The 12,522-nt window shown below is 44.3% G+C and overlaps 1 protein-coding gene across 1 annotated transcript in view; it reads right to left on the minus strand.

Annotated features, from left to right (window-relative positions):
• The window catches only part of Alox5 (arachidonate 5-lipoxygenase), a 51,039-nt gene that overhangs the window by 32,297 nt on the left and 6,220 nt on the right, over positions 1-12,522 (minus strand). Inside the window, exons 2-3 of the mRNA XM_051155149.1 lie at positions 8,272-8,470; positions 4,950-5,031 (exon numbers count right to left, since the gene is read on the minus strand). Coding sequence (XP_051011106.1) covers positions 4,950-5,031; positions 8,272-8,470 — 281 coding nt within the window. The remainder of the gene's footprint in view (positions 1-4,949; positions 5,032-8,271; positions 8,471-12,522) is intronic.

A 12,522-nucleotide genomic window follows, 5' to 3' on the forward strand; every position in this document is an offset into this window, starting at 1 on the left:
GGCCATCCAAACATATGTCTTCCTTTTGAGTAGGCACATAACCAGGAGTGGGGCTGCTGGATGACGCAATTACTCTGTTAACTTGGGGAATTACAAAGCCATTTTTCAAAGCAGTTGCACCATTTAACATTCTCAACAGCAGCATGTGAGGGTTGTAGTTTCACCATAATTTGTAATAATCTGGCTTTTTGATTGCTGCTGCCCTAGTGGGTACGACTTAGCATCTCACTGTAGTATTGATGCGCATTTCCCAGACAGCTAGTGTAGCACCTGTCCTTCTATGTTTACCCATCTATTCTTCTCAAATCCTGAACAACTTAAGCCTAACTGAAACTATAACTATCTAGTCTTCAATCCCATCAGAGATGAACATCATAAAACCTCCTTTTGGAGATAGCTTTATTAATGGTGAGTTAGCCACGGGGCAAAAATGCCCCAGCTCTCTCTACAAGCAAGACAATATGCTGTCCAAAATGGACAAGACTTGGACGCAGGCTGAGTTGACTGCCGAAGCTCTGCCTCGATAGGAAAACAAGTCCTTCATACTTCTTGCTTCACAATTATGTCTGCCAGATATACCGGGCCAGAAGGCTGAGGATGATGCTCCAACGTCACAGAGAGAGAATGGGTGACTGACCAGACAGCAACTGTCTCTGTCATCCCTTAGTTTTGGAAGCTGCTTGCCTGCACCTCGTACTTAAATAACAGTCAAATAAATAGTCAAATAAATGATTTGCAAATATTCTTTCTCATTCTGTGGGTTCTTTGTGTGTAGATATATTTGTGTGCACATGTGTGCCCATTCACGTGGAGGCCAGAGGACAATTCAGCTGTCATTCTTCAGGAGCCATCCACCTTGTTTTTGAGATACAGTCTTTCAGTAGGTAGGAGCTAACTAAGTAGGCTAGGCTGGCTGGCTAGAGAGCCCCAGGATCTACTTGTCTCTTCATCCTCAGCACTAGGATTATACATATATGCTACTATGCCTGACCTGTGCATATGTGCCCACATGTGCATGTGGATGTGCTTGTGTGTGTGCGTGTGTGGGGGTAGGGGGTGCATGCATATGTATGGTGGTTTGTGTGAGTGAGTGCATGCATTGTGTGTGTACGCTTGTGTGTGTATGTCTGTGTGAACGTAGAAGACAAGGTTGATGTTGAGTGTCTTGGGTCACTCTTCACCTTTTTTCTTGAGACTGGCTCTCCTCACTGAACTTGGCCTCACTGATTTAGCTAGACTGGCTCTGGTGTTCCACTTGTCTCTGCCCCAACAGTGCTGGGGTTATAGACACGCGTTGCAGCTCTGGGCTTTTACATGGATGCTAAGGATCCGAACTGAGGTCTTCATGCTTGTGTGGGATGCTTGTGTAGGATGCTTGTGTGTGTGAGATGCTTGTGTGGGATGTTTGTATGAGATGCTTGTGTGGGATGCTTGTGTGTGAGAGATGCTTGTGTGTGAGGAATGCTTGTGTGGCATATTTGTGCGGGATGCTTGTGTGAGATGCTTATGTGTGTGAGCTGCTTGTATAGGATGCTTGTGTGGCATGTTTGTGTGGGATGCTTGTGTGGCAAGCATCACTGAATGGTCTCTCTCTAGTTCCTACAGTTTTTAAAAAGTGTGGATTCAGAGGGTTGGAGTCAGTTCCCCATGTTCATAAGGCAAATACTTTGTCAACAGTCTTGCATTTCTTCTTCTTCTTCAAGATGTCCTTCAAAACATAAAAGCTTTAAACTTTGGCGGAGCCAAATCATCTAATTTTCTCTAGCTATGTACACATGTGGTGTCCTGTTTAAGAACCCTTTGCCATGTTTACTCCTGTGTTTTCATAGGATTGTATGGTTTTAATGCCACCATGTAGGTCATCAATTTGTTGTTAGGTAAGGATGGATCAACCATCCTTTATTTGCACTTTGGCAATCTGGGTTTCTTAGCAGCATTTATTAAAAAAGCTATTCTTGGGGCTGGAGAAAGGGCTTGGAGGTCCTGAGTTCAATTCCAAGCAACCACATGGTGGCTCATAACCATCTATAACGTGACCTAATGCCCTTTTCTGATGTGCTGGTGTACATGCACACAGAGCACTACATACATAATAAATAAATCTTTTTTAAAAAGGCTATTCTTTACCCACAAACTTGTCTTGCTGCCTCTACCAAAAATTAATTGAGCATAGTATAAGGGATTGTTTCTGCACTTGAAATTCGGTTTCATTGCTGTGTACACCTGTCCTCATGACACATCTGTATTCGTTGAATATTACGATTGTGTAGAAATCTGGATGTTGGAAAATGTAGATTCTCTAACTTAATTTTCTTTTTCTCATGATTGATCTGGTGATTTTGGATACCTTGTACTTTCATATGGATTTTAGAAACATCTCGTTAATTTTGTTTTAAAAAAATACTAGCTGGGATTTTCACAGTGAGTATTGAATATCTACATCATTTTGGGGAGATCGGCACTTGACTTACTTGGGTTTTCTTTAATTATTTTCAACAATGTTTTATAGTTTTGCTTTGTTAGTCTTAGACTGTTTTTGTTAAATTTCTTAATCAATATTGCATTGATTTTGGAGTTATTGTAAGATTTTTTTTTTTTTTTTTTTTTTTTTTTTTTTACTTCTTTGCTATAGTGGATAGAATTTTTTTTGAGACAGGGTTTTTCTGTGTAGCCTTAGCTATCCTGGACTCACTTTGTAGACAAGGCTGGCCTCAAACTCACAGTGATCCACCTGCCTCTGCCTCCTGAGTACTGAGATTAAAGGCGTGTGCCACCATGCCTGGCTAGAATTTTTAATTCAGTCTGTAATTATAATCTTGCCAGTTCATTAATTCTTTCATAAAATAACCACATTTTGGCTATTATGCAAACCTTTTTTCCCCTAACTGACCAAATAAACCTTTCACTGAAATGCTGAATAGAAGTAGCAAAAGTGGACATCCTATCATGTTCCTAGATGTTACGGGAAAGCAGTTTGTCCTGGGAGTTTTCTATAGATGTTCTTTATTGAGTTGAAGAAGTTCTCTTCAATTCCAATATTTTGTATGTTTCATTGTGAAAGGATGCTGACTTTTCTCAAATTCCTCTCTCTCTCTCTCTCTCTCTCTCAAAATGATTGCAGGAGCTTTTTCTCTTTATTGACATATATTAGATTAACACAGTTTTTAAAAGATTTATTTATTGTTTATATAATAGTCTGCCCGAATGTGTGCCTGTCTGCACAAGAAGGAACTAGATTTTATTACAGATGGTTGTGAGCCACCATGTGGTTGCTGGGAATTGAACTTGGGACTTTTGGAAGAGCAGATGGTGCTCTTAACCTCTGAGCCGTCTCTCCATTCCCTTAACAGTTTTTGAATATTCAAAAACACTGTATTCATGGGGAAAAATCTCATGTGTTAATACCATATGAACTTGGCTTGCTAATATTTTATTGAAAATCTCTGCAGTTATATTCTCAAGAGATATTTGTCTTTCTTTCTTTCTTTCTTTCTTTCTTTCTTTCTTTCTTTCTTTCTTTCTTTCTTTTCTTTCTTTCTTTTCTTTCTTTCTTCACCGATTTAATTTTCCAGACAGCATTTCTCTGTGTAGTCCTGGCTGTTGTAGAACTTACTCTGTAGACCAGGCTGGCCTCGAACTCAGAGATCCTCCCATCCTTGCTTCCTGAGTACTGGGATTAAAGGCATGTGCCCCTCCCCCTGACAGCTGTATTGCTTTTTAAAAAATGATGTTGTTGCCTAGTTTTTGTACAATGTCGGTGTCATACAATGTGTTGTGAAATATTGCCTACTCATCTATTTATGGGAAAGTCTATTTGGGATTGCTATTAATTTCTTCATGTTTGCTAGAACTTACTCATGAAGCTACCTGGGCCTGAGCTTCATTTATAGAAAACCTGAAAATTATTAATTCAATTATATTACATGTGATTGGTGTATTCAAATCCTCTATTTCCTAAAAATTAGTGTGTGTGTGTTTGTGTGTGTGTGTGTTCGTGTGTGTGTGTACCTGTATGTAGGCATACATGTGTAACAGTTGCAATATTGTGAATGTGGAGGTCAGAGGTCAACTTTTGGGAGTTGGGTCTCACCTTGCAACCTCTTGAAGTTGTTTCTACTGCTGTGCTGTGTATCCCAGACTGGCTGGTCTGAGACCTGGTTGATTCTCTTGCCTCCATGCCCATCTTGCTGTCGTAGTGCTTGGATTACAGATGACACCACTACGTCCAGATTTTATGTGTGTTCCATGGGCCATACTTGGGTGGGCAGGCTTGCATGGCTTTTGCTTTTACCTCCCTGGCCCTGGATCATCTAATTTTTAATCCAGTGATAGGTTGTGTCTTTCTAGGATTTGTCTGTTTCATCTTATGTTAGCATACAGCTGTGTGTAGGACTCTTTTAAATTTAAGGAAGTAGTGGTTTTTCTCCCTCATGTTTAATTTGAATAAATTGGACCTTTTTTCTTGATCACTTATATAGTGACTTTTCAAGTCACTTTTTAAGAATTTATTTTATTTTTGTACATATACATTTATATTATTACACATATATACAATAGATTACCTATGGCAAGAAGAACCGTGACACAATCAGAAATTTATGTATCACTGTTATAACTATAATATTATATGAAAAAATAAATAGTTAAGGCAGTCCACGCAATAATGGGAAAGTGTCCTGGTGACTCACTCTCGTGGACCCATTTTCCCCAAGTGTGATACAGCTGTTTTCAAGCTTTCTCCTTGACTCCCTTTACTTTTGCTGCCTGAAGATGGATGTGAGATGATTGTCATGATAATCTCATACCATGGACATGATACAGGAGGTACTGTGCATGGCCATGTGGTACAGGAGGTACTGTGCATGGCCATGTGGTACAGGAGGTACTGTGCATGGCCATGTGGTACAGGAGGTACTGTGCATGACCATGTGGTCCATGCCACAACTCACCGATACTGCTTCTGCCTTGTTTCCAGTTCTTTACGCCGGTGCTGCTTAAGAATGTGAATTTGGTCATCTCGGGCCAGTTTTGCTGTGAAGGAAGGACAAGTATGAGAGTAGCCTGAGGAAAAGCAGCAATGTCCAAACAATGTCTAGTGGTGAGGCTTTCCCCAGACATCTTCCACTAAGTCCTCAGCATGCTGCTTATGCAGGAGCCTTGGGCCCCTAGAACAGACATGTTTACCTATACAAGCTAGTAGGTATTTTGTTGTGTTTGCTACATATGTTTGTTCGTTTTATTTATTTTTGAGACAAGGTCTCATGTAACTCAGGGTGGCCTAGAACTTTCTATTTATACAAAGCTGGCCTTAAACTCCTCATCTTCTAACTTCTGACGTCCAAGTGCTGGGATTATAGGCATGTACCTCATGCCAGGCTTTGGTAGATATTTTTAAATGACTTCCGAGTGGTCCTTTAGCCATTATACTGAGATGACATAGTAGCTGACTTTGATGCTGCCAGAGTAAACAGCAGGACTCATGGCTCTTATGCGTCTAAGTCCATTTGGATGCTTCACAGAGATGTGCAAAACTTAAGTCCCAACACGCAGGACACTGTCCAGTCCCTTGTGCTGTCTACACAGGAGACAAATGTGGGCACCTAGGCCATGGGTGCAGAAGGTATACAAGCAGGCGTGGACTTAGGCTCTGTGGTTTAAAGTCAGGTGTCCCAGAGTAATAAAATGTAGATTATAACGCCCATTTCTCAAGATCTTAGGGGGATGTTAGTATGACAGCACTCCAAAGCATTTTACAGTGTTGGTCCCCCTTATGTGTCCAACCAATGAGAATCATGGTTATTATGGGTTACCCCTATAGTGGGTCTGAGCTTGAGGTGACAATGCCTATCGTCACCAGCTATGCTAGGCACTACTGTGAACATTTGGCATTCTTTGCTAAATGCCTTAGATGCCCAGAATATTCCTTAGGCACCTTGACTGGAAGAAGCTTCATTTCCACTGAGAGCTTGGGTGGGACAGATAGAAGAGTCTAACGTCTTCCAAACACTAGATTAAGAAAAGCAGCCATTTTTGGTTTGAGCCACAAGATGACTTGAATGGTGTGAGTGTGTGTGTGTGTGTGTGTGTGTGTGTGTGTGTGTGTGTGTGTGTGTATGCACTTGTGTCTTTCCTGCTGAGTTTGGGGCAGCGGTGATTAAAGTAAAAACCCTTCTAAACCCAAGTACCTAATTCAGAAATATTCCTAGAATTTGGCTTAAGTCAAGTTCCACATCAAGGACAATGGGATGTGATCTGATGGTCGGAGAATTTCTTTTTTTTTTTGGTCTCAGTTTTCTACCAAAAAGGGAGGCGGTTTAATGATTAGCCTCATCTTGTCTACATCTCCCAACTGTGAAGCACTAGGCACAGCAGGGGGTCTGTGTCCGGGCCGTGCTCATTGCTGCCTTGAGAAGCTGCAGGCATCCTCAAGGCTGTCTGCATGTATAGACTTATGATTCCAGATTGAGACAGAAAGCAAACTCAAGGACCATGAGTAGAAGAGAGAAGCTTGCCAATGCTGGAGTTTGACCCATGCATAGGAGCAGCTGCTTTGCAAGAGGTGTCGCTCAGAGAGGGGTGTTGGGGGTTGGTCTGGTGCTATGTATTCTAATGCTAATTGCTGGCTGCTAAGATCTGGCAACACATCAGAGGAGCATTTGCTTGTTTTTACATACACCAAGGGATGCTATGTAACTTCACCTCCAGTTATTCTTGATTGGCTAATAAAGTTGTGTTGTGGCAGCTTTGGGTTGTATGTAAGCATGTTTTCGTTTTAATCCCAGGTGTGGGATATGGGGACTGCTCCGCTTTGTCCACAGCTGATAGCGGCCTTCTGAGAGGGCACATGATCTTTGTCAGCTGTGAACTACCCTGTGCGGGGCCATGGTCTTTTGTCTGTGGGGCTTGGAGAAGGAAGGAGGCTGCTGGTGCTCCCCCTCTGCTGCTCTTGGTTGCTGTTGCTGCAGTGTGACAACAAGAAGGAGGATATCCTGAAATGAAGGTTGGACTCGTCCCAAGGAACTCAATGACCCTAACCAACAGGAAGCAGCTAAGGAAAACTATGCCCCCTCTCCCCACTAACCACCTTTCTCCCCTGCCTGGTGTTGCGATGATGGAAGGGATTGGGGTGGGGTAGAGAGAAAGAGATTTAAGGAACCCCAAATAAAAATACATTTTAAAAGTACACCAACAAAGTTGCTGACAGCCTGGTTAGGCAGAAGGACCATGAGGAGAGAGGAAGGGGGGGAGAAGGGACAGCAGGTCACCATGGATTAGCATGAGCTAGAAGCACTTGGCGGAGAGCAGCTTGCTCTGAGGACTGGCCTGAGGAAGCAGAAGCAGCTTCAGTGGAAAACATGAGCAAGAATTTATGGGGGGTTTTGGCTGGAAAGCAGAGAAGATAGCATAGAGGGTTAATATCTGTCCAGCCCCAGTGCATTAAGGCTTATTAAAAAATCTAACAGGTTTCCATGTCTCTTATTTATATAATAGCAGACTAAGGAATAACTGCTGCCTTACCAATTCTAAGAGTCAATATTAATTATTAATAATCATTCAATGGGGGAGAGCACAGGCAGCCTTAGCTGACCTTTGACACCTGCTTCCTTCTCTGGTTCTTTGTTGTTAGCCAGCTGGAGGGACCCTGGAAAAGAATGGCCTCTTACAGAAGTACCAAAGTGGGCCCTGCATATCCAAGGGCTTTAGAAGCTAAAACAGCAGAATTGAAAGTTCAAGGCCAGCCCAAGCTGTGTAGTGAACCCGAGTCTTTGTTTCACAGCAAAGCAATAAAACAAGTGACTTGTGAACTCCAGCTTGTCTCTGGCCCTTATATCTGGCATTCCAGTGGCAGTCTTAGTCTAACCTTCTAGTCTCCAGGCCTTCAGGAAGTGTCCTGTGGCCCTGAACTCCTGCCTCCCCCGCCCCCCATCTTACTAAGGACAGCCAGAGAATTTGCATTACTGGGCCCTGTGCTAACCTGCAGAGTTCCCCATTTGCAGGACTCTTTCGTTAAGAGGAGATTACATCATCTCCTGACCAGTTCAGGACAGTGTGCAGAGGGAAAGCCATGGTTGGTGGGAGTCCTTGGGCCATTAGCTCCACTCTCGAGCTTGTTACTATCCAGGAAGATCATGCCTCCCATTAGGGCATGGGATAAAAAGGTGTGCTCCACCCAAGACGGCATTCACGCACCCAGAAAGGCGGCTATCCGAGAAGGAGAAACTTTCTGGCTCCCCCGGAAGCCTAGGAGCGGCAGGGGTCCAAGCAGCTTACCGCGTCCATCCCTCAGGACAATCTCGCCCTCGCCTGTGATCCAGCGGTAGCATGGGAACTCGATGTAGTCCCCGTGGGGCGTCTTCAGTGTGATGTACTTTAGGTACCAGTCATCGTGGAGCCAGTATTTGCGCTTCTCGATTTTGACTAGCTGGATCTCGCCCAGTTCTTCATCCACCGTCACATCGTATGAGTCCACCTGGGCGGGAGGAGAAGAGAGTCAACAGCTGCCTCCCAGACCTGGGTTCTGAAGCCGCTGAGAACATTCTTCCCTAATTGTGTGCTCTAGCGTCGGAAATATTTGAGTTGGGTGAGATAACAATGGCAGTTCAAGATCATTCTACCCTTTGCCTTCTCACAAAGAAGGCCTTCCTTGGAAGGAAAATGGAAATGTGTATAATTAGCCCTCTCCAATGTCCGTGGTCACTCCACCTAACTGCCCTAGCCCCACTCCTTCTTTGTCACGTTTTCCATACAATTCAGTGTATAAACCCTGGGCTCTCTCTGCCCTTGTGGGTCTTCATTTCATCTTGAGTAACGTGCATTGACGGGCTAGGCAGATTTGAATTCTTTTCTCCTATTACTTTGGGCTTATGCCAATTATCCTCTAGGTTTGCCTTATCTGAAATGGGATGAGGTAGTTTTATTTTTTATGTAGTTAATCTTTAGAGCTGACAATAACTGTAAGTTTATGGAGTTCAGTACGACATCTCAGTACAAGCATAGAAGAAGCATCGGCAAACCAGAGTAATTAACATTTCTGACACCTCAAACACTTACTCATCCTAGAAACATTAAATTTTTTTTCCTTCGGACTATTTTGAAATATACAATAAGTGATTATGAGCTATCATCACTGTACTGTGCCGTGAAAAGCTAGAACACGTGTCTCCTACCTGACTTCATTTTGGTGCTTGTTCCCCCAGCCACCCCCTTAACTCCTTCCTGGACATTACTGACTGTCATTCTTGCCTCTACTTCTATGTGATCAGCGTTTCAGTTCCCACATAGAAATAAAATGTTTGACTTTCCGTGTCTGACCTATCCCAGTTAACGGGATGGCTCACTTATGTTGCCAAAAATGACCAAATTGGGGCGGGGCTGTGTATATGTGTGTGTGTGTGTGTGTGTGCGCGTGTGTATGTGTGTGTGTGTGTGTGTGTGTGTGTGTGCGCGCGCGCGCGCGCACGCGCACGTGCTTATATATACATGTGTGAGACTGAACAATGTTCCATTACATTCACATACACCACTTATTCATATGAAGTGTCAATTAATACATCTTTAGCCAAGATTCTTAAGGAATCTCTTAGTTAATTTAAGTAGCCTTGCCCCTGGAGGAACCTGGACCCTGACTCTATATCGATGGGCTCTAGTGACCCAGGGAATGTCTTCAGCTTATATATGATGCAGGCTGTAAGAGAAAAAGGTACCTAGGCTCCTGCAAATTCCTGCAAAGCCAGACTTGGTGAGGGTCCTCTTTAATTGCCCCTATGTTCTGGAGGGGTGTAGGCTGGCCCTTCCATGGAACAATCCTTTATAATGTACCAAGGGCCTGCAGACAACAACTACGCCTCCTACGAAGTCTTGAGAGGTAGGGGAGCTATGACAGACTTCACAGAGAAGACTCTGAGGCTCAGTAGGTCCCACTTCAGATGTTAATCCACAGATCTGGAATCCCGTGCAGTGCCTCCTAGGTACAGCCCCTTCATCTCTCTCTAGGTCTCAGGGTGCCAATAAAGTGAGTAAAGTAGGTCTCGTGGATTCAAGTCCTCCCGGGACAGATCACAGCCTCGTATGCTGAAAACAATTAGCATCTCCATGCATCTGTGGCACTTGTAAGCTGAGGCCACCATGCTGCTAGAAGGTGCCACCAGGACAGTGGACAGTGCTTCCGCCTGGCCCTAGAGACTGTGCTCTTGGATGCCCAGGGCTTGCCTGGCTCCTGCCTCCAGCCTATAGATGGATGTGCCTGCCATATCCATGGCCTCTGGGTGGCTGGTATCTTTGTTGATTAATGGAAGGCAAGAGGAAATGCTTTAATGACTACCAGGTTTGGGAGCCTGGACTTGATGCCTTGCAAGACACCTTCAAGGCAAACTTCCTGATTTTCCATTAACAGAAGACCCCAGAGTCCTACAAGTGATAATGTGAAGGAAAGATAAATCTGTTTTTTAGGATCCCAAGGGTGGGATTGGAACGGTCTTGTGAGAGAACAGGTGAGGTTAATTCCCTAGAAGACCAACCACCTTGTGCGGGAGCTTGATTGTTGCCAGCTGAAAAGATCCAGTGACCAGACTCTGGGAGGAGATATATAAATGAGCTCAGGACTGGAGGCGGGGCTTTTTGCAGAGTTCAGATAGTTTTGGCTGTTCATTGCTCCTAGAGAGAACTGCTTGAGAAAAGGCTTCGAGGCTCCGGCTCCTGCTGAGGTTCTGGGTTCTGGTTACTCCAAGTTCCAACAAAAGAAATCCTGCTGATTATGCCAGGAAAATCATTCCTCGGAACTGATATCCTTACGGTTTTGTTATTGTGTTCCTTAATTCTCTCTTCCTATTGTTTTAGTTAGTCGGGTTATAAGTAACGTATGCTCAGTTACTAGCTTGTTAATAAAATATATTGGCTAAGAAAATTAAACCTACAATAATGAGATCCCATTGACCCCTATTTCTGTCCCTCGTTCTCCCTGCTGCTAGGACTACTGGAATACTGCCTGCAAGGAGTGAGAAGTTGGATGTTTTCACAAACCTCTTAGCTCTGAATAAACTGGGAAGTTTTTATGTGGTAGTCTTGGACAAGACCAGAGGCGCTGGTCCCCCGGGAACAGTTTGTGAGGATGGAAGAACCAGGCTCCTATGCTGGCCTGACTCATCTCAGGTCCTTTCAGAAAGCCTGACAAGTACCAGAGTGTCTTTCTCGTGGGTCAGAGGCAAATCCTGTTGGGATGACCCCAAGATGCTCTAAGACCCTGGAGAGCAGGGTCACATCCTATGTGACCTATCATGCTCACACAGAGAATAATGACCTCAGGGCCTGAAGAACCTCAGGCAGGGACACTATCTACACTACAAGGTGGGATGAAGCCGGCAAGCCTCATGATGCATCTAAGAAACTAGGGAAGACACATGACTTACAGAGATGGGGGACGAAAGGAAGTCTCTACACTGAGACCTTCAGTGGGTCAGAAGAGGTTCTGATGGGGTTGACTCAAGTGTCCTGGGGTAGAGGAACATAATGGGGATAGGATGGTTTGGGACTGGGCACTGGCAAAGCTCACTCTCCTGATAATTCCTAACTTGTATGTATGTGCAGAGGCCACAACACTCCTGTGGACCAAGATGGAGACTCCAAGTCTAACTGAGGAGTTCACACTGTAGGTGCAAACTTGCTGGCCATATGGCCTCATCAATTTGCTTTATTTCCTCCTCCTCCTCTTCTTCTTCCTCATCCTCCTTCTTCGTGTTCTTCTTCTTCCTCCTCCTCCTCTTCCTTCTTCATGTTCTCCTCCTCTCTCTCTCCTCTTTAATCATCTTCCCCTTTTCTTCCTCATCATATTACTCTTCTTCCTACTCTTTTTTCTTTTTTTTACCCTCTTTGCCTCATCTTCTGCCCCCTTTCTTCTTCCCCATGTCTTCCCCTTTTCCTCCTTCTCTTCCTACTCATTCTTTCCCTCCTTTCCCCCTCTTCTCTTCCTCCTCCTGCTCATCCTCCTCTTCCTCTTCCCTTCTTCTCTGTTCTCTCCCTCCTCTTATACCTCCTCTTCCTTTTTTCCCCTCCTGCAGGACAGCAGGCAACCTTGGATGTCATTCCAGAGGCACTGCCACGCTGACCCTAAGTCAGTGTCTCTTACTGGCCTAGAACTGACTAAGCAGGCTTGGCTAGCTGGCCAGAAACCCTCAGAGACCCCTTTGTCCCCCTTTCCTTAGAGCTAGGATTACAGTGTGACCCCAGGACTGGGTTTTCAAAAATATGGAGCCCAAGGATCTAACTCAAGTCCTTGTGCTTACAAGGTGAACTCTTGAGTACCCGAGTATCTCCCCAGCTTGTGTTTCTCCGTCTTTCAAGCAGAGAAAGCAACTAGCTTGTAGGATTGTTGAGAAATCAGAATGGCAGAATACCTGAGTAGCCCTGCTTTCTCCAAGGGCATAGCCCACTGGCTGTGTATGTCAGAACTACCTGGTCTACATTCTCAGGCTCCCAAAGAGCTCACAGGGCAAAGAACCCTGCAGTCTCAGTGAGCAGCCTGAGCCA

This window comes from Acomys russatus, chromosome 13, assembly GCF_903995435.1.
Source record: "Acomys russatus chromosome 13, mAcoRus1.1, whole genome shotgun sequence".
In the NCBI taxonomy this organism is placed as follows: Eukaryota; Metazoa; Chordata; class Mammalia; order Rodentia; family Muridae; genus Acomys; species Acomys russatus.